Below are 22185 nucleotides of genomic sequence, written 5' to 3'. Positions count from 1 at the left end.
CTCAGTTCTGAGAGTGCGTAGGATCAATATGAACAAAGACCATACGATGGTGCACGACGACAGCGCAGTGGTGAGCGCAAGGCTATTACAGCTCAGGGCGTCAGAGTTTGGATTTCAATCCCGGTGTCTTCTGTACGCCCTCCCAGCGAATGCCTGGGTTTTTTCCAGGTGCTCCTGTCTACCCCACGGTCCGGGCTGTACATGTTAGTAGCTGAACTGGTCATTGTAAATTAGGATAGGATGAGATAGGTGAGTTGCTGGGTGGTTTGGCATATTGGGCCGGAAGAACCTGTTCTGCCCGCTCTCTCTAAATGAAACAGAGGAGCTGTGGTTTCTGTCTCCACTGATCAGTTTCTATGCTGTACAACTCTGTATCACCAGAGAGAAGGAAGTAAAGGAGTATACGTCAACTGGCACTAGTGATAGAAGGATGACTGTACTGAGTTACACTTCCCAACTCATTCGCTGATACAGAATCGTCAGTTAATTCTTGGCAATATTTCAACATCTCGCCAAAGACATTGTCCAACAGATTACAGATGCTGTCGATTTGTGCTTAAGGAAAGAGTTATCTGGCTTCAGGGGGAACAGAGGCTGTGCCACTGGATCTTCATGCTGTGTAACAACCTAGAACAGAGCACAGACTGGCAGAGACAACTGTATTTGAATTTTGTGGGTGTTGAAAGGGCTTTTGATAGCAGCCACAGGAGAGAGCCTCTGGTGAATTCTCAGATCACTTGAGATCCTTCACCTTATGTAGTGTGGAGGTGCGGCTTATTTGCCAATTGAAAGCCACTTCTGCTATATCAACTGTGAGTGGTGTGTTTGAAATCTGAAGCAGCTCTTCCCATTGGTTCTGTGTACCACAGGTCTGATATCTGGTATCAAACACCATGGATATAAAAAATAACATGTGTGGGAGGTTTCCCCTCTCTCCTTTGTCTCTAAAGCATGCTTCATAGAACCATCAGGAAGGTAAGCTCCACGCACTTCTTAACTAAGTACCTGTTTGTTGTATATTTAGTTTTGTAGTTTGTGTAAGTTGAGGGAACTTGAATTTTTGGTCGAATTTTTTACTGTTTATAAATAAATTATGAATATGCTTATTCGCAATCTGCGTTTTTGGCTTCACTCACCAAACCCATGAATCTGCTTCCACGTTACACTTTGGCACTGCGAGCAGGGTTTGGTTGACTGGGGCAGAAAATGTATTTCTTTAGAAGGTTATTTAAGAGAGCGGACCCCTTGTATGAGCAATGCTGAGTCCCAGGGTGGACTGATAACACTGAGAGCTTTGGAACTCTCGCTAACCTACTAATGGGTTACAGGATGCCAGTAGATAGGTCAGATCAGTTAGATTTTGCCAGGGTTACAAAGTGGACACCACATTGTGCCCATACTTAAATTGCTGGGTTTTCCCAGGAGAAAGGATAGCCGATGGGATGCTTTCTGGTTCTTTGCTGCGATCTTAAGACACCAGCACAAAATGATCGTGGGTCTTAACATGAAGTGGCAACTTCAGCGCAGTATCATTTTGAGAGTATTACTGTTGATGGCTCAGACTCGGGCTACAAAGAAAGAAGATCAGAATGTAGAGATAGCTTGTCTGCTAATGAAGGTGCAGCAATCAGAGGCTGCTCGCCGGGCTAATTGGCAGCCCGATCCTGTTAAGGTTCGAGCTTTAATGCAACAGGGCAATGATCCTACTGTGGGGTTGGGGGATGGGGATGTCTGGCTGGATGGTGGAAATGAGAGGGAGCGGGTGGCATGGACCCCTTGGTTTATCCCTCAAAATGATCACCCTCTCCCCTACGTACCTGAAACAGTACAGGCCACGTCAGTGATCACACATTCGCACACCGACCATGGGGGGCATCGGCCTGAGCCTCTCCTCCCAGGTGGGGAACGAGGAGGATCAGGAATGTGTGGGGGATGGTACAATGGGTCCTTCCAGACAGCAGAGAACAGGGAGTTCTCTGCTAAGGAATTAGCAAGTTTAGGGAATAGTCTGGAGAGTCTCTGGCCACGTGGTTATTGAGGATATGGGATGAAGGGGATCCGGAGAAAGCTTATCTAATAGAGAGCTGGGTGTTTTAGGGAGCCTATCATCCCAACACACGATCAGTAATGTCTGAGAACACTGCTTGCTTCTGCAAGTTTTTCAAAGCTTCCCAATCCTCTATCTCCCCACTAGCTCTGGTTTCCTTGTATGCCCTCTCTTTTGCTTTCACTTTGGCTCTGACTTCACTTGTCAGCCATGATAGTGTCCTTCTTCCATTTGAAAATTTCTTCTTATTTGGAATATATCTGTCTTTCACTTCCCTCATTCTTCACAGAAACTCCAGTCATTGCTGTCCTTCCTGCTAGTGTCCCTTTCCAGTCAACCTTGGCCAGTTCCCCTCTCATGCCATTGTAATTTCCTTTATTCCACTGAAATAACGACACATTGGAATTTAGTTTCTCCTTCTCAAATTTCAAAGTGAACTCAATCACATTGTGATCACTGTTCCTCAAAGGTTCCTTAACCCTAAGCTCTCTTATCACCTCTGGATCATTGTACAACACCCAATCCAGTACAGCCGATCCCCTAGTGGGCTCAACAACAAGCTGTTCTAAAAAGCCATCTCTTAGACATTCTACAAATTCTCTCTTGAGGTCCAGTACTGGCCTGGTTTTCTCAATCCACTTTCATGTTAAAATCCCCAACGATTGTCATTACATTGCCCTTCTGACACGCCTTTTCTATCTCCTGCTGTAATTTGTAATCCACATTCTGGGTCATTGATCCTGGAATCTACATCAAATGCAGGATGGGTGGCAAGCTGTTCAACTCGCCCAGGCTTCAAGCCATTACTAACGTCAAAGAGACGGTGCTGAGAGACTTCCTATTCACTGAAGACTGTGCTCCCAATGCAAACTCTGAGTCTGACACGCAGGACAATATCGACAAATTTTCCACTGCATGTGACAGCTTCGGTCTCACCATCAGCACCAAGGAGACCGAAGTCACAGACCAAGTAGCCCCAGATCAACTCTAGGTAAACGGTCAGCAGCTCCGGGCAGTCGACAAGTTCACGTACCTTGGCAGCACCCTCTCAAGAGCCTGCTAGGGGATCGGCTGCGCTGGACTGGGTGTTGTGCAATGATCCAGAGATGATAAGAGAGCTTGACGATGAGGTCAGCTGCAGGATTACCAAGGCTAGTGCCAGTTTTGGGAGACTACGTGACACTGTCTGGGGGCGACGGGGAATTACTCTGACGACCAAGCTGTAAGTCTACCACACCTTCATCCTACCCACTATCCTCTATGCGTGTGAAATGTGGACTGTGTCCATGAGACATGCATGTAGACTGGACCACTTCCTCTTGTCACGCCTATGGAAGATCATGAAAATCAATTGGCATGACAGAATTCCTGACACGGGAATGCAGTCAGCAGCAGACATGCCCACCATTCACACGTTGCTGACGAAACGTCAAGTCAGGCGGGCAGGTCATGTCATCAGATGATCACATCCCCACGCAGTCGTTCTTCAGGGAACTGCCTACAGGGAAGTGCTCTCGATTCTAGGACACGCTCAATGCCCTTGAGATGGATCACACTTCTTGGGATTGTGCAGCCTTGAACTGCTCATCCTGGTGCAGTCTTCTCAATGAAGGTGCCACCAAAGCTGAAAAGAATCGTAACGCGGAAGCAAAAACGAAACGACAACAGTGGAAAGAATGAGTAGCAGGCACCTCAACTACATGTGTGGGAGGTGTTTCCTAGCCAGGATTGGACTCACCAGTCACCTCCCTACACACAAATAACAAACAAACCCACCTGAGGATGTCAGTGGCCCTCGCCACTCATGGAGAATTCGCACACACACATAAATAGAGTGTGAATGATTTGAGCAGAGAAATGTGTGAGGTGTGGCCACATGCATCAGTTTGCTTGAGTGAGTGCATCTGTGTGTGAGACTGCGTGTGTGTGTGTATGAGAGCGCGTGCGCGTGCGTGTGTGTGTGTGTGTGTGTGTGTGTGTGTGTGTGTGTGTGTGTTTACCTTTAAGAGACTTGCCTTTAAGAAACTGTGTGAATGTGGTGGGCCCCACCCAGTTGTCCCAGTTGTCCCAGTTGTCCCAGTTGTCCCAGTTGTCCCAGTTGTTTTTTTCCTTCCCTTTTGTTCTTTGGTAAGTGTATTTTCCCCCTGTGGGAATTTACTGTTTGCTTTAAGTTGTGGAGTACCATGCAGAGTTTTTAAGGCAGAGAAGTAAGAGCCTGGATTCTTCCTTGTTGTATTTTCAATCTTTTTCTTTGTTCCCTGTGTTTTCAGTCTGTTATTTGTTTCCCATGCAATCTGTTTTAAGGATAACCCACATTTCATACTGGCCATGTGAAGTTGGGCAACTTTATTTTGGATGTGAGATGCCCACATTTCAGAGATACATAAATATTTGGGGAGCAATTCGAGTAGTTTTTGTTTATTTGTGCTTTCTAAATACCCAGTGACTAATCAGGAGCAAGTGCATTTGTATCTCCCTGCGTTACAGAATAGCAAAGTGGTGAGAGATCCTGTGATACATTCCTGAGAATGGTGTTTGAATTTTCACACTGGACCAATGGGTCAAATTGCTGCACTTGTACAAGGACTCCTTACTACATCACGAAAAGGATGCAGATAATATCAATCCCTTTTGATGTCAAGGAAAAAAACTGTTGGGGGTAATTATCTGGCTGCTTGGGTTTTGTCATTCTGTGTTGGGGGAGGGGGGCAGGAGGGTCTATTCCAACCAAACTCAACCCGTAGTTTGGCATCAGCCCTAAGGAATTTAAGCCTTATAGCCCAGGTGGAGTGAGTACATTGATGTACTGGTGTTCCTTTGTGTATCATTTGTTTAATTGGAAGGTCCTGACTCTTAAAGTGATTTCCCCACCTGACAGGGAGCGCTGGTGTAGGTGGTATGATGAGCACAGGTACAAGTCAGTGGAGATGGCGAGTGTGAACAGGAACAGTATCCTGGGATGACTGTGTCTATGCCAAATGGTGTTGTGAAGGTGGGCACCCCCCGGACACTGATGGGCACTTATTGGATATGCAGTTCCTAAGCCTACCCGTGACTCCGCGCAGGGTGGTACAGTTGATATGTGGTGCCATGCATATACCACTCCACTGTCCTGAATGAGCACCTTGCCCATGCTGGTTGGCATAGTGAGAGGGCTATTGCAGAGGAAGGAAGGCTTTGAATGATAGCCTTTCTCAGCATGGTACAGCCACAGTATCCTGGGAACTGATTTTGATGGCCTTAGATTACCTGCTCACAAAGAAAGGTGGCAAACGCTATTGTTGGTCAAGAATGCTGCACCTGTGTTCCTGACGAGTCGGGGGACATGGCTCACCTAGCTGATCACATCTGAGAGTTGGTGTATAAGGTTAAGAGGGGAACCAGCTCATTGGCCATTACACTCCAGAGGCAGCTTGTGGCCCTTTAGGGCACAGGGAGGCTGGTGGACCACTGTAGTACACGGCGGGGGGAATGACTATTTGATTTACAGTACTGGGTATTGTGCTTTTTGTTTTATATGTGGCTTAGTAGGGAGTTTGCAAGGATCATACCAGCCTGAGGGTTGAATTGTCACGTTGTCGCGACTTTCGAGGGGTGGAGTGGAGTGCAGCGGTGAGGCTTTTCTGCCAGTCGAAAACTGCTTCTGCTGTGTTGAGTGTGACTGGCACATTTGAAATCCGTAGCAGCTCTCCCCATTGGTTGCCTTGTGTGTCACAGGTATCAAACATCCCAGGCTTAAAGAATAGCACAAGTGGGAGGTTTCCTCTCTCCCCTTTGTCTCCAATTCATGTTTCATAGAACCATCAGGGAGGTATGCTCTGTGCACACTTTTTAACTAAGTACCTGTTGAATGTTTAGTTTTGTAGTTTGTGTAAGTTGGGGGAACTCGAATGTTTAGTCAAATTTTTTTTTTACTGTTTTTAAATAAATGCGCAACATGCTTGTTCGTAGTCAGTGTTTTCTGTCTCACTCAGCAAACCCATGAACCTGCTTCCACTTTAACAGCTTATCCAGTGCTTCTATGCTAATTTTGCCTCCACAGTTGGAACTGCAGTTTGAGCTTTGAAGTCAAGACAAGAACCAGGCAAGGCTGTGTGATGTCGGTGATATTATTTAACCTGGTGATTGATTGGGTTATGAGGCACACAATAAGTAGAGAAGCATTAGTGGACTCTATTCTCTGCTTTAGGAGAGCTTGACTTTGTGGATGGCCTTGCATTACTGACACATGCTGTATATACCAGCACATGCAAGAGGAAACTCAGTGCCCGTGTCCCTTTGCTGGACAGGTTGGACTCAGAGTCAGCCAGACAGAGACCGAGACCGTGACCCTCAATGTAGAGTCTCCTCCTCCTCTCAGGGCATATGGCATCGACTTACCCAGCACTGGCAGATGCATCTCCCTGGGCAGCATCACTTGGCAGGATGGTGAGACCAAGGATGACATCTACTGCAGACTCAGCGAAGTTAGAAACGTCTTCAGATCAATGAGAAACATATGGGGATCAACCAAGTGCAGCGTCCACACCAAGGTGAAACTGTACCAGAGCTGCGTTCTGTCCACACTCTTATACGGGTCAGAATGACTTTGCCAAGCTGTTGTCATTGCACACCATGAGCCGCCGGAAGATCCTCCATATTTTCTGGCCTAGAAAGATCTCCAACCATCCTCTACTCCTTCAGTGTCATCAAGAGGACATGGCCACAGTCATCATGAGGAGATGTTGGAGATGGGTTGGGCATGTGATGAGAAGAGAGGCCAGCTCCATCATCAAGACATCCCTTCATTGGACCCCTGATGGGCCGAGGAAACACAGGAGACCAAAGACAACCGGGCACCATACTGTAGAGGCAGAAATGAGGACCCTTAACCAAACCTGGGGAACAATAGAGAAGATGACCAAGGCCAGACAGAGAGGGAGAACCTCCATTGCTGCCCCAAGCACCAGCAGTGTTATGGACAGTAACTAACAGCAGGTTGATCTATCGTTGTTGTGAAAGGTTAGTGATGGTCAAAGGTATAAACGTCAAATATAAAAGCCCACCCCACAGATCAGGCACAATCTCATTCAACAGTTAAATAGGGCTGAGGTAGAAGTACAGTAACCTCTATTCAATGTTTCCTGATGCTCTTGTTGTTTTCTTGTGTGGGTGATCTGTCAGTTTTTGTGTAAGAGAGAGGGGGTTGGGGGTTTGATGTTATTGTCACTGTTTTTTTTGCGAGGGAAGCATCGGGGGAGCTTGGGTTTGATGTTCCAGCCGCTGTTTTCTATGTGAGCGATCTGTTAGCGGGGGGGGGGGGAGGAGGGGGCGGGGTTTGGGGTTTGCGAGTTTTGTTTTTTTTTCCTTTTCATGTGGTGATGGATTTAATGTCTTTTCTTTCAACGATCCCTGTGTTTTTTTCTGTATCTCGTGGCTATCTGGAGAAGATGAATATCAGAGTTGTATTGTACATGCATACCTAGACAATAAAATGAACCTTTGAAATGACCATAAGACATAGCAGCAGAATTAGGCCATTCAGCCAACCAAGTCTGCTCCACCGTTCCATCATGGCTGATTTATTTTCCATCTCAGTCCCATTCTCCTGCCTTCTCCCCATAACTTTTGACACCCTTATTAATCAAGAACTTACCAACTTTAAATGTACCCAATGAGTTTTTCTGCACAGCTTCTTGTGGCAATGAATTCCACAGATTCACAACCCGCTGGCTAAAAATTCCTCCTCATCTCTGTTCTAAAAAGCACAGAGCTAGAAAAAAATCAAAGTCCGCAGCTACGAATCACAGTCTGCGTTACACCTGAATAATTTGTGTTCCTGCACTGTCAGTGGGGAAAGGCAAAATGTAAAACTACGTCTCTTTTAGACTACTGAAGGTAAACCTCCACCAACAGCAGCTCATCACCATACCTTTGTGTAGAGGTTTAGTCCAACTGCAGTTGCCAGCGCAGTACTCGTTGCCGTCAAGTATGCCACTCCTATTTGTCTGAACAATGAAGAGGAAAGAAAATCTGTTCAGTAGTGAACCTCACTTTGAAACAAATCACATACATCTCAAACACAAAAGATCAGCGGTTGCTGGAAATCCAGAGAAACATACTCAAAATGTTGGGGGAACATTTCATTTGCCAGGACCATAACCAGGTCTGGGTACAAAATGCTGAAGCAACTTAATGTAGGTCAGGCAGCATCTATGGAGAGGAATAAACAGTCAACGTTTCCGGCCGAGGTCCTTCGTCAGGACTGGAAAGAAAGGCGGCAGAAGCCAGAATAAGAAAGTGGAGAGAAGGGAAGGAGTACAAGCTGCATGTGATGGGTGAGACCAGGTGAGGGTAAAGGTGGGTGTGTGGGAGGGGAGGGGATGAAGTTAGATACTGGGACGGGATAGTTGGAAAAGATTAAGGGCTGACAAAGGAACCTGATAGAAGTGGACAATGGACATGGAAACAAGGAAGGGAAGAGGGACATCAGAAGGATGTGATGGACAAGTGAGGGGAAGAGGAGGGGTAAGACGGGAACAGAAAAGGAGAGAAGGCAAAGGGGGGAAGAAATGACTGGAAGTTAAGAGAAATAAATGTTCATGCCATCAGGTTTGAGGCTACTCAAAAAGAACATGAGGTATTGCTCCTTCAACCTGAATGTAGTCTCATCATGGCAGCAGATGAGACCATGGACTGATGTGTCAGATTGGGAATGGGAAGTCGCATTGATAAGGCTGGCTATTTTTTTGTGCCTTGGAAATGAATGCCATGGATAGAAGTCCCAAGTAAATAGAAGAATTGGTATGTTGCACAAATCAGATGTAGGAAAGACTTCCTCCAAAGATTTCATTGTGGTCACAAAATCCTTTTATAAGGTTAACTCCTATCACACAGCGGCAAGTTGGTTAAAGAGCGAAGAGTAATGGGATAGATTGAGATCTGGACGCCAGTCTGTCTCAGATTGGTTTTACCAGCTTGGGGGATTGGAAGGGAACAAAATCATCACAACACTCCATTCCCAACAGAAAGAAGTGAAACAAATCCAGCATTCTCTTCTTTGGCTTCTATCCGACTGCCTTCAGCAGACAGCGCTGCTACCACAAGGCACAGGAGCGGACCTATTGTGATTCCGCCTTACCAGGCCCCTCTACTGTCCCAGCTCATTCTACACAAGATTATAATGTTCACTTTCCAAAAAGTAATCCAGTTCTCTCCAAAATTTCCATCCTCTTTCCTTCCAACAACCCAAACCAGTAAAACTAATCTAAGGCTGACTGGTGTCGAGATCTGAATTTGCCCCACCACTCGCTGCCACTATGTGGCTACTGTTTAACATCATAAAGTCTGCGGCACTCGATCCAAGACAAAGTCACCTTTGACGAGTCACCCCGTGACCTTTTCATACCGCCTAATGGTGTCAGAAGATCTTTAAGCTTGTATGTGCCTTCATTTAACGCTCTGAGAAATGAGACGCTCTGAGGCGACCTGTGCTGGGTTGCAAGTCTGTCTGTGTTTGTGAGAGGATGGAAAGGGGGCTTGCTTTTCTGTTGTTCTTTTGGTGTTACTGTTCCTTATGTTATTCTGTGAACACGCTGGGTGTGATATGTTGGCACAAGAATGTGTAATGACACTTGTGGACTCTCCCTAGCGCATGCTCGTGTGCCTTGACTATTGATACAAATGACACATTTCATTGTACGTTTCGATGTACATGTGATAAGTAATCTGAATTGGAATCTAAAGGATTCAGTGACCAGAATGAAATATGTTGAGGAAGTTTTCCCTTTATCTGACTTGTGCAACATAATTGTTCTTTAATTATCTCATAGCACGTACCAAATACTTTGTTAACCACGCTTTTCCTGGCAAGTGATCATCACAAGTAATAGCCTATAGCTTTCCTTCGGACTTGGAGGCAATCCGATGTGGCAGAACCAAGGCAAGGTGAGGTGGCGTGCCCATCGCCAGGAGGGTGCAAGTTTGGGCACAGGTCAAGTCGAAACCATGGTGTCCTGGACCCAGAGTGTATTGATGCGACTGAACGTGATGTGCATATGGAGACTTACAGGCTGAATTGAAGCAGCGAAGTCTGGCGTATCCATGCAGCAGAACCCATTGTTTGGATGGAGAGTTAAGTACTGGGCCAGATTGAAAAGGTTAGGGTTTCGAGGCTCAATGCAAGGTACGGGTCGGTTCAAATCACTGCTAGAAGCAGCAGAACCCATTGTTTGGATGGAGAGTTAAGTACTGGGCCAGATTGAAAAGGTTAGGGTTTCGAGGCTCAATGCAAGGTACGGGTCGGTTCAAATCACTGCTGGAAGCAGCAGAACCCATTGTTTGGATGGAGAGTTAAGTGCTGGGACAGATTGAAAAGGTCAGGGTTTCGGGACTGAGCTGAGGTGTGGGCTGGTTCGGATCGCTGCTCCATGACATTTACTCAGCTCTGTGCTGAACTATGGACTCTCTTTACAGACTTTAGTTGAGAAACGCTATTTGCTTGCGGTTGCTGTTTGCATGATGTTTGTTTTTTTTTAATTGCACATTGGTTGTTAGACAGCCTAACACAGTATACAGGTTTTTTTGGGGGTTCCTTTGTTTTGAGGCTGCCTGTTAGGAGACGAATCCCGAGGTTGTATAATGTATACATACTTTGATAGTAAATGTATTTTGAACTTTAGAACTTTGAGAGAATCCTATATGATTGGGAGTTTTGTCAATTAAGTATTATTTGGTTTTATAATTACTCATTAATTATAACAATGTATTCCCAATAACTTTGTGCTACTATTATGTCATGTTTATATTTTATGAAACTAATAAAAAGATTGAAAAAGAAAGAACTTTGAGCATGTCACTGTCTAAAATTCTTCTCTCTTCTTGTCCCTTTTAACTCTTCCGACAGTTGTATTAGTTGATAAGACTATGAGACACAGGAGCAGAATTAGCTCATTCAGCCCATCAGATCTGCTCTGCCATTCGATCTTGGCTGATTTATTTTCCCTCTCAACTGCGTTCTCCTGCCTTCTCCCTGCAACCTTTGACACTCTTACTAATCAAGAATCTATCAAACTGTGCTTTCAACATACCCAATGACTTGGCCTCTATAGCCAACTGTGGCAATGAATTTCACTGATTCATCACCCACTGGTTAAAGAAATTCCCTCCTCTTCTCTGTTCTAAAGGGACATCTGAGACTGTGCCCTCTGGCCCTAGACTCCCCCATTATAGGAAACATCTTCTCCACATCCACTCTTAACTCCAGTGAGCACAGGCCCAGAGTCATCAAAAGCTCCTCACACATTAATCCTTTCTTTCCTGTGATTGTTCTTGTGAACCTCCTCTGTACCTCTCCAGTTCCAGCACATCCTTGCTCAGATACGGGGCCCAAAACTGCTCACAATACTCCCAGTGCGGTCTGACCAACTGACACATGACTCTGGCCATGTTCCTCCCACAGTTTCCAGCACCTCCACTTTCAGCATGGGTACTAAGTTGGAGAGGAGGAAGAGGTGACTTGTGGAGGAGAAGTGCATTATATTTTCCGTGCGATGCGTTCCTTGCCAAAGCTCCCACTCACTGTGCAGCCTCAATATGAAGAGCGGGTGACAAGTCAAAGATCCTGGCACTCGGGGCCACCCAGAATAGAAAAGGGAAGAAGACGGTGGAAAACTCTTAATTTAACAAAGAACTTGACAGCTGCACTGAAAAAGGCAAACAGAGCTGCCAAGTCCAATAATAGCTACACAAAATGCCCTACTTTCAAAGAATAAAATCAGTTAACTTGCTGCCGGCATTGGTAGCTCGTTGCTTATGGATGAACAAAGGAGGAGCAAGACACAGCAATTAGAACTAAGGCCAACACACACAAGTTGTTGGAAGAACTCAGCGGGTCAGGTAGCATCAATGAAGTAGAATGAACAGTCAATGTTTCAGGCCAAGACCCTTCACCAGGACTGGAAATGAATGTGCGTAACAGAACGACCACCCATCCAGGTGTATTTATACAGCTCAGTACTTGATACGCTCAGTCTAGTACAGACCAGACCCTGGCTGGGTGCTCATTTTGTTAAGCACATCCATTTTTAGTTCGGATGAAGGGTTTCAGCGTGAAACATCGATTGTTCATTCCGCTCTATAGATGCTGCCCGACCTGTTGAGTCCTGCCAGCGTTTTGTGTGAGTTGCTCAAGATTTCCAGCATCTGCAGAATCTCGTGTTTAGAATCAGTACCAAGAACTTAGCTCTGTGCTCGACAGGAAGGGAAAGCGCTTACGTTGTGCTTATTGGCGACGCAGCGTTCCTGTTGGTGTAGTTGACCAGGGCATTGAACGACTGATTGACCCACTGCCAGAAGACCACTGCTGGGACTGTTCTGAAAGGAAGCAGAGCAACGTACCAGTGGTGAAATGAGCTTCAAAGTCAAAGTAAATTAATTATCAAAGTACATATACTATAAACTGGCCCTAGAATATATGCGAGTGGTATAATATGCGGCGCGTTGAAGTGATATGTACAGGGAATAATGAGGCATTATTATAAATGGGTATTTGATTGTTGACTTGGACTAATCAGAGTCCAAGATCTTTGAAGGGTATGTTTGCTGTTTTTGCTGGAGGACAAATAGCCACACTTCAGAAGCTGATACCGTGGAAATTTAAACTTTGTTGTCCAAAGGCAAATTCATGCCCTTTGAGAAAACTCTCAGCAGTGAGGGTGAGAGGAGGGCCTGACATATCAGATATCCTTGCAATGGCTGGGAAAATTGATGAAGGGGATTTCAGTGGGGTTCTGAGTGGATACAACTGCTGCCTAATGCATTCCTGCCAAATTTCAGTTTCACTTCCATTATCTCTTATTCCTTGATTTATTTTATAACAGGGAGATGAGGAAAAAGCCTTTTATATTTTATATTCGTACACACATTAAAATACTGAGGTCATGAACACACTGCCCAAAAAGCACAATGGAGCAAGATTGATTCTAATTTTCAAGAATAAATGGAATTCAAAGGAAAAAGTCTGAAAGACTACACTATGGGGAAGAAATGATTCATTGGAAAGGTCTTTCAAAGGGCCTACTGGGATAGTTGGCATCTCACTATGCAGCACAACTTCATGATTCAGTTGTGTGGGCCTAGAGATTTAGAAATGTTAGCCCAAAATCTTTTTGTGTGGAAGACTGAAGTTAGGGAGTAGAGAGAGTCACAATGGCCCGGGTCACTGGGGTCAGAGGTCGGCTGTGAGTCTGGAAGTCAAGGCACAAAGGTCAAACCCATGATCAGCGAGTCCAGGAATGAAAGGTGAAGTTGAAGGCCCCATGATTGCGTGTCTGAGATTCTGCAGCCAAGGACTGGAGGCCCGGAGGTGGCCCGTCCTGAGAGTGGAGGTGTAGGGGTGTGTGTGTGTGTGTGTGTGTGTGTGTATGCGTGTGTCTGGTTTTGCTGTTGTTGTCGCTGCTTGTGTTGTGCTGTTGAACATTGTGGACATGGTGACATTTGCAGCTTCCCACATCATAGACCTGGGTGTGTTGGTTGTTAATGTAAACTGCACCTTTCACTGCATGTTTGGATGTACATGTGATAAATAAATCTGAATCTGATCTGATCAGACTGTGTTACACACATTTAAAGTTCATACTTGAACTCCAAGACACCAATGTACAAACGTAGATTGTCTATGAAGAAAAAATACTCACAAATCTCTGCCTCACCCTCTATGCCTTTAATATTTTCTCTCCTGTTCTTTCTCACACTTGACTTAGCTTTAATAGTCACTTATGGCAAGGTGCCGGGTGCACTAATAACCTTTTGTGCAAAAATAAAATCCTTCCCATCTTCACAGTTTGTGTATTAACAGTAAAATTATGTTCCAAAGTTAATGACTGCAAATTATCTTCCTTTATCTCCCCTTAAATTTGCTCAGAACAGTTGTGTTGGAACTTGTTTAATGATTTTGCTCCAATGATTACAGACTTGGGCTTCATTGATGTGTGTAGATACTACCAGGTTAGGTCAGGCTGCTATAACCCAGCAGCAATCCACCAGAATTCCAAGGGCATAAAACTGAGTGTTTAATTGACTGAAAGGGTTTTCTTAAAATTAGAGGGTGAAGATGTCACTTAAGCAAGAGGAGGTTCGCAGCCCAAGACAACCGCAACTGCTTCAAGAGAGAAATCTACAAGTGGCTTCTGTTTAGTAATCGCAAGCTTGGCATCATAATCAGCTCTGAGGGAGTCACAGAACAAAAACAGGCCCTTTACCGATCTAGTCCACGCCAAACTGTTATTCTGCCTAGTCCCATCCACCCACACCCCTCCCATCCAGGCTCTTATCCAAACTTCTCTTAAATGTTACAACCAAACTAAGTAAATTTATTATCAAAGTACATACATGTCACCACATACAACCCTGAGATTCTTTTTCTATAGAGCAGTAACCATAAACAGGATTAATGGAATTCACATCCACCACCTGTGCTGGCAGCTCATTCCACACTCCAACTACCCTCTGAGTGAAGGAGTTTTACCTCAGGTACCCCTGAAATAGTCCTGATGAAGAGTTTCAACCTAAAACCTCGACTGTTCACTCTTTTCCATAGATGCTGCCTGGCCTACATTTCGTGTGTGTTGCTTTGGATTTCCTTGTGCGTGCCCCTGTTACCCTTAACCTATGACCTCAGGTTCTAATCTCACCCGACCTCAGTGGAACAAGCCAGTTTCCATTTACCATACCAATATCCATTTTTTTTGTATCTTTCTATCAAATCTCCCCTCATTCTCCTACACTCCAGGAAAACAGGCCTCAGCTATACAATATTTGGGTGTAATTCAGGACCTCAAGTCCCAGTAACATCCTGTGTGTCCCTCTCTGCCTCTCTGGCTTTATTCCACAGCAGATTATCTGCCATTCCAGACAACAGCACTTTTAGAGTAGCTAGAGTAACACACACACACACACATGTACACACGCACACTCACACAGACACACACACGCACACTCACACACACGTACACTCACACAGACACACACACACTCACATACACACATGTACACACGCACACTCACATAGACACACACACATGTACACACGCACACTCACACAGACACACTCTCACACACACTCACACACATGTACACATGCACACTCACACACACACACTCTCACACGCACACTCACACAGACACACACACACTCACACACACACACGCACACTCACACAGACACACACACACACACACTCACACATGCACATGCACACTCACACGTACACACGCACACTTACACAGACACAGACACACACACACACACAAAGTGCTGAAGAACTCAGCAGAAGATCAGGCAGCGTCGACAGAGAGAAATGTAGAGTTGGCATTTTGGGTCGAAACCCTTCATCAGGACTGGAAAGGAAGGTTTGTTCCTGATAGAGGGTCTCGGATCGAAACGTTGACACTTTATTGCTTTCCATAGATGCTGCCTGACCTGCTGAGTTCCTCCAGCATTTTGTGTGCGTTGTTCTGGATTTCTGGAATCTCTTGTGTTCAGACTCAAGTTACTATAAGACCACAAGACCATAGGATATAGGAGCAGAAGTAGACCATTCGGCCCATCGAGTCTGCTCCATCATTCAATCATGGGCTGATCCAACTCTTCCAGTCATCCCCACTCCCCTGCCTTCTTCCCCATACCCTTTGATGCCCTGGCTAATCAAAAACCTATCTTTCTCTGCCTTAAATACACCCAATGATTTGCCTCCACAGTCGCTCGTGGCAACAAATTCCACAGATTTACCACCCTCTGACTAAAGTAATTTCTCTGCATCTCAGTTCTAAAAGGACATCCTTCAATCCTGAAGTCGTGCGCTCTTGTCCTAGACTCCCCTATCATGGGAAATAACTTTGCCATATATAATATGTTCAGGCCTTTTAACATTCGGAATGTTTCTCTGAGATCCCCTCTCATTCTCCTGAACTCCAGGGAATACAGCCCAAGAGCTGCCAGGCGTTCCTCATATGGTAACCCTTTCATTTCTGGAATCATTCTCGAGAACCTTCTGTGAACCCTCTCCAATGTCAGTATATCTCTTCTAAAATAAGGAACACGAGTACCTTATAGAGCCTCAATATCACATCCCTGTTCTTATATTCCAGGGGTCCCCAACCTGTTTTGCACCGCGGACCGGTTTAATATTGACAATATTCTTGCGGACTGGCCAACCAGGGGTGGGGGGTGGTGTTCAAGTAGGGTGAAACTCACCTCAACATGTCTTTTACAGTCAGGGTTGCCAACTTTCTCTCTCCCAAATAAGGGATAAAAGTAGCAGTCAAATCCTGGGACACTTGTGTTTACCCCAGGAAAGACTACCATGACCATGAAGCCTTGCGCGGACACCTGTGTGCGCATGCGCGTACGTGCCGACTTTTTTCCACAAATCGGTTTTGGCTTAATCTTCCCGACTATACTGTACATACATAATTTCTTCTTTATATAGGCCATGCATTTATCAAATAATTCCTGGTTTTACTATATGTTGATGCTATTTTCAGTTTTATGTGTTAGTTGGTATGACTTGGTAGGTTATTTTTTGGGTCTGGGAGCGCTCAAAAATTTTTCCCATATAAATTAATGGTAATTGCTTCTTCGCTTTATGCCATTTTGGCACGAAAGGTTTCATAGGAATGCTCTACCTTAGCGGGGGAAATACAGGTCAAGGGCAGTCCCGCATGGGACAAATCAATTAAGCCCGATATAGGGGATGTCCCGGCAAATACGGGACAGTTGGCAACTCTATGTTCAAGTTCAACAGTGCGTGTCAGGGAAAGGTGCAGCTGACTCATATCGTTTCCTCGCGGACCGGTAGCACATGCTTTATGGTCCACGGCCCGGTGGTTGGGGACTGCTGTTATATTCTATACCTCTAGAAATGAATGCCAACATTGTATTCACCTTCTTCACAACCGACTCAACCTGGAGGTTAACCTTTAGGGTATCGTGCACAAGGGCTCCTAAGTCCCTTTGCATCTCTCCATTTTGAATTCTCTCCCCATCTAAATAACAGTCTACCCGTTTATTTCTTCCACCAAAGTGCGTGTGACCATACACTTTCCAACATTGTATTTAATTTGCCACTTCTTTGCCTATTCCCCTAATCTATCTAAGTCTCTCTGTTTCCTCAACACTACCTGCTCCTCCACTTATCTTTGTATCATCGGCAAATTTAGCCACAAATCCATTAATACCATAGTCTATATCATTGACATACATTGCAAAAAGCAGCAGTCCCAACACTGACCCCTGTGGAACTCCACTGGTAACCGGCAGCCAGCCAGAACAGGATCCCTTTATTCCCACTCTCTGTTTTCTGCCGACCAGCCAATGCTCCACCCATGCTAGTAACTTCCCTGTAATTCCACGGGCTCTTATCTTGCTAAGCAGCCTCATGTGCGGCACCTTGTCAAAGGCCTTCTGAAAATCCAAGTACACCACATATACTGCATCTCCTTTGTCTCCCCTGCTTGTAATTTCCTCAAGGAACTGCAGTGGGTTAGTCAGGCAGGACTTTCCTTTCAGGAAACCATGCTGGCTTTGGCCTATCTTGGTATGCGCCTCCAGGTACTCTGTAATCTCATCCTTAACTATCGATTCCAACAGCTTCCCAACCACTGATGTCAGGCTAACAAGTCTATAGTTTCCTTTCTGCTGCCTCCCACCCTTCTTAATTAGTAGAGTAACAGTTGCAATTTTCCAGTCATCTGGTACAATGCCAGAATCTATCAATTCTTGGAAGATTATTGTTGCAGACGGCTTCCACTGTGAAAACTGATGGAAAATACGCATTCAGTTCCTCTGCCGTCTCTGCATCTCTCATTACAATATCTCCAGTGTTATTTTGTATTGGTCCTATATCTACCCTCGACTCTCTTTTACCCTTTATATAAAAAGCTTTTAGTATCTTCTTCGATATTAGTCACCAGCTTCCTCTCATAATTCAAATACTCTTGCAATCTTATTGATATCTTTTCTGTAGACAGGTGACCAGAACTGTAGACAACAATCCAAATTTAGCCTCACCCAAGTCTTATACAACTTCAACATAACATCCTAATTCATATATTCAATACTTGGATCTATGAAAGCCAACGTCTCAAAAGCTCTCCTTTCGACAGTTTTCCCAGATATCCTTCCGTTTGAGATCAGTGGTTAGCATTTTACCATTAAAGAAATGTATGTAGTCAGAGAGGATACAAGGGGTGCTGGAATCTGCTAGAGTGGGTTCAGCAGCTCGTGTCACGCACTGATTTGTAAGTGTGACACCTGTGATCAGGTGGGGGTTTCGTCCAGGTGCTCCAGTTTCCTCTCACATTCCAAGGACGTCTCTTAGAAAGGTTGAATAGTCTCCCGGATGTAATTGGGCAGCATGAGCTTATCGGGCTGTTAAAGCCTGTTACTGTGTTCTCTTTCTCGCTCCTTCCTCTCTCACACTCCCTCTAACTTGCCCCTCTCTCTCCTTCCCAAATCACCCTCTCCCTCTCTCTTCCTCTCCCCACTCCCTCCCTCACCCTCTCCCTCCCTTAACCTCTCTCTCCCTCTCTTCTTACCCCACTCCTTCCCCCACTCCACTCCCTCCCCCTTCCCCTCTCCCTCACACTCTCACCCTCACTCTTCTCCACCCCTCCAGCATTCTCTCTCCCTTTCTCCTTCTAAAATGCAGAAGGAGCATCTAGGCTGGTGTTGAAAACCTCACGAGAGGACAGCGTTACCTGTGGGTCACACAGTGACTGCACACCTGCCAGCACTGAACCGGTATGCCAGGAGTGAAAGCAAGTTACACGTGACCTTCCCCCTGGGATTGCTGTAAAGGAAAGCTGGATCTGAGCACCAAATGCTGGTAGGCGTACCTGTAAAACTGCAACATGAAGCCAGTTATCGCCATCCCGCCAGGGACTTGAAATGACATCCGCCCAATCAAATTCATCCTCTCTCCACTGTCCGGGTGGAATGCAGAGTCGTAGAGTTTCTTTGCATACAGCAGCTGCTCCTTGGTCGTTCCTGGAGGCAGAGTACCAGCTCTGAAAAGTAAAATAAGGAGCCATGTACATCATCAAATTCTCTTTCTGTCTCTCTTCAGCCGAGCAAAAATGTCGTGCAACATAGTCGTTCACAGATTGAAACTTCTAGTCAAGTTTATTGTAACATGCGCAGGTACAACGCACGTCCTCTCCACCCACTCAACATCAACAACTCTACAGTTAACACTGTTTCAATGCTCAGGTTCCTGGGCTTCATTATTTCCCAGGATCCTCTGTGGGAGAAACGTATCTCTTTCAATAATGAAAAGACTTGGCAGAGGATGTATTTCTTGTAGTAATTGGTAAAATTCTATCTTCTCTAGAACATCCTGGTGCAATTCTTTGCTAGTATCATAGGAGCAGCCTCATGTCAGCCAATTTTGTCTGGTTGTTGCTGCATCCTCTCACGGTATACAACAGTGATAGTGAACAGTCAGGGTAGCAGAAAAGGTCATTGGCTGCAAAGTACAAAGTTTAAAGTACACTTATTATCAAAGTATGTATAAATGATACAAACTTGAGATTTACAGGCAGCCATGAAACAAAAAACCTGAACAAACCCTTTAAAAAAAAGATCAAATACCCAAAGTGCAGAGAGGGAGCGAGAAAAAAAGCACACAAATTATGTAAACAACAGAATTGAGAGCAAAGGCGAGTCCATTGAAAAGCTATAAGAAGGGAAAAGATGAAACATGAGGACAAACTAGCTAACAATATAAAACAGGATTATAAAAGATTTTTCAGTTATATAAAGAGTAAAAGGGAGGTGAGAGTTGATATTGGACCACAGGAAAATGAAGCTGGTGAGATAGTAACAGGACAAAGAAATAGCAGATGAACTTAATAAGTACTTTGCATCAGTCTTCACTGTGAAAGACACTAGCTATATGTAAGGGGTTTCTTAACTTTTATGTTACTGCTAAGGCTAATAAAATGGCTTCTTTGTTATAATAAAATGGCTTCTCTGTAATGTTAACTGCTGAGTTAACGGTAGTAGCTTGTTTGAGTTATAATTACTGATAACGAGAATTGCGTTCATTTGCTAACCAATTGGGATAGATGTTATTCTTTCTTGTGTGTCTGTGAGCTATTGTTTTCGTGGGCTTTGGGGAGAAGGCACGATGGGGACAGAGAGAGGAGACGTGATGAGAGGGGTGCTGTAAGCTGGGCGAGGATCGGACCCAAGAGGGAATCCGAGGACCACGGCTTTTTGGGAGGAGAACCGAAGAGGAAGGATGTGCTGGACGCGGTCTGGTTGACCACCGTGGTTGGTCCCAGGCGGCGGGTCCAGGAGGTTGGCGGAGATCGAATGGTGGAACGAAGACCCCGTTAATTGAGCTCCAACGGTTGTGCACAAAGAGATTGAACTTTGATAAGTTTGACACCTTTTACTTTCTTTCTATATTGTATCTCTATTAATTAAATAGTTCTAGTAAGATCTATAAAGTGTAATCTGTAAATCGTACATTGTGTGCTGTCTGTTAATTGGCGGGGTGGGGTACGTCACACGGCATCCACACAAACTTGATTACCCAGTTTGGCGGAGACGAAGGCTGCTCCCCCTAGACAAAAGCGAGCCGAGCGAGCCTGAGGCTTCCCAGGGGGCTACATTGTGGGGGCCATCGTCCCGGTTTGGATTCTGTGGAAACTGTGTGATCGGCCTGTTTAAATTATGCATGTTGCGGGAGCGGAAAGCTGGTGTACCTCTGTGGAATTGCTGGTTGCTACTGCATGCGCGTTGGGTGGGGTGGCTGTCGGTACCCCGGAGGTCTTTGTTTGAGTTCAGACTAGCGCTGACGAGTTGGTGGTGGGACTGCCAGTGTCTATTGATGCCCCAGGTGAGGCGGGGCCATGGGCTGTCTATACTGTTAGGAGAGAGAGGAAAGAGTGGTCTGATTCGGAGGTAGTGTCTGCGAATAAATGTTCCAGCTATGGCAGGCTCCGCCTGGTTTTTGGGATAATGTCCACCCCTAAAGGGGCGGAGGTGTGGGCGGAACGGATCTCTCAGTTGTTGGATGAGTGGGAGTGCTCGGTTGAGGGAGAGCGGCAGTGATTGGTTGGAAGTTTGCGTAGGTGGGCTGGTGACGTTGTCAGAACTATCAGGTTCAATTACCTCGTAGTGACAGCTGCCAGTTATCTGAAAGCAGGGGGAAATGTGTCTAGTTTGACTGGAAGTAAAATGCAGCGCCTGGGGGGCTTTCCATACCTGTGTCAGGAGATTGGGGGAAAGTCTTCAGGGTATCTCGTCTGGCTAGGGGGGCAGATAAATTGCTTGCGGTGCCAGGGGGATCAGCCCCTCCCTCAGTTGTTTAGCTGATCAGAGAGGGGTCGGGAAACTTAGTGGAGGCCCAGTGGGGGAACGGCTTGGAGTCTCTGGGGGAGCACGTTCCCAGCAATGTACCAAGGAACTCCCGAAAGGAAAAGACCCCTATTCCTGCAGGCTTAGAGGGACCATGCCCCAGGGGGTCGTTACAGATAGATGGAAGCTATGCTAAAGCCATCCTCCACACCGGGGCGCAGGTCAAGTTGTTGTACAGTTCATTTTACAACCGGTTTCTGAAGCATTTACCCTTGACAACATTAAGGGCACCGGAGATTTGGGGTACCAGTGCTGGTGATTATCCAGAAGACAGTTATTGGTCAGTGAAACTGGAGTTCTTGGAGGCCAATGTGTGGGTGTCAGAGGGTTGTGAATCGTTAATGCTGATGTGTCCGGACCCTGTTGAGACGGGCAGCGTTTCGATTCTGGGGGGTACCAACACCCCGCTGGTGAGGAGGCGCATGGGGGCCAGCCAGGAGGAGGAGGAGAGTGAGAGCTGTTTGGGGGCATTGTCTGTGCACCCAGTGTTTCGAGCTGCTTGTGAGGACGTGTGTAGCAGCATTGGGCCGGTACCGAATTTAAACAAGAGCCGATGGTGGTACGGCCTGGGGGAAGTATCTGAGGGTGAGACCTTCTTAATGGACGCTCCGAAATACCACGAGGGAGGAGAGTTGACCGCTGAAGACACCTCAGTGAGAGAGAGGTCGTGGCGACTGGCCCCTGCATCCGTGGAAGATGTAGGCAGCGTGTGTGTGGATTATAGGACTCTGAA

At 45.8% G+C, this 22185-nt stretch overlaps 1 protein-coding gene across 3 annotated transcripts in view; it reads right to left on the bottom strand.

Moving 5' to 3' along the window:
* The window catches only part of sfxn2 (sideroflexin 2), a 147577-nt gene that overhangs the window by 84757 nt on the left and 40635 nt on the right, over positions 1-22185 (bottom strand). For all 3 annotated transcript variants that reach the window (XM_072238912.1, XM_072238911.1, XM_072238913.1), the window contains exons 3-5: positions 18923-19093; positions 12302-12400; positions 7959-8034 (exon numbers count right to left, since the gene is read on the bottom strand). In XM_072238912.1, coding sequence (XP_072095013.1) covers positions 7959-8034; positions 12302-12400; positions 18923-19093 — 346 coding nt within the window. The remainder of the gene's footprint in view (positions 1-7958; positions 8035-12301; positions 12401-18922; positions 19094-22185) is intronic.

This window comes from Mobula birostris, chromosome 21, assembly GCF_030028105.1.
Source record: "Mobula birostris isolate sMobBir1 chromosome 21, sMobBir1.hap1, whole genome shotgun sequence".
NCBI lineage: Eukaryota > Metazoa > Chordata > Chondrichthyes > Myliobatiformes > Myliobatidae > Mobula > Mobula birostris.
This window is presented reverse-complemented; position numbering and strand designations above follow the sequence as displayed.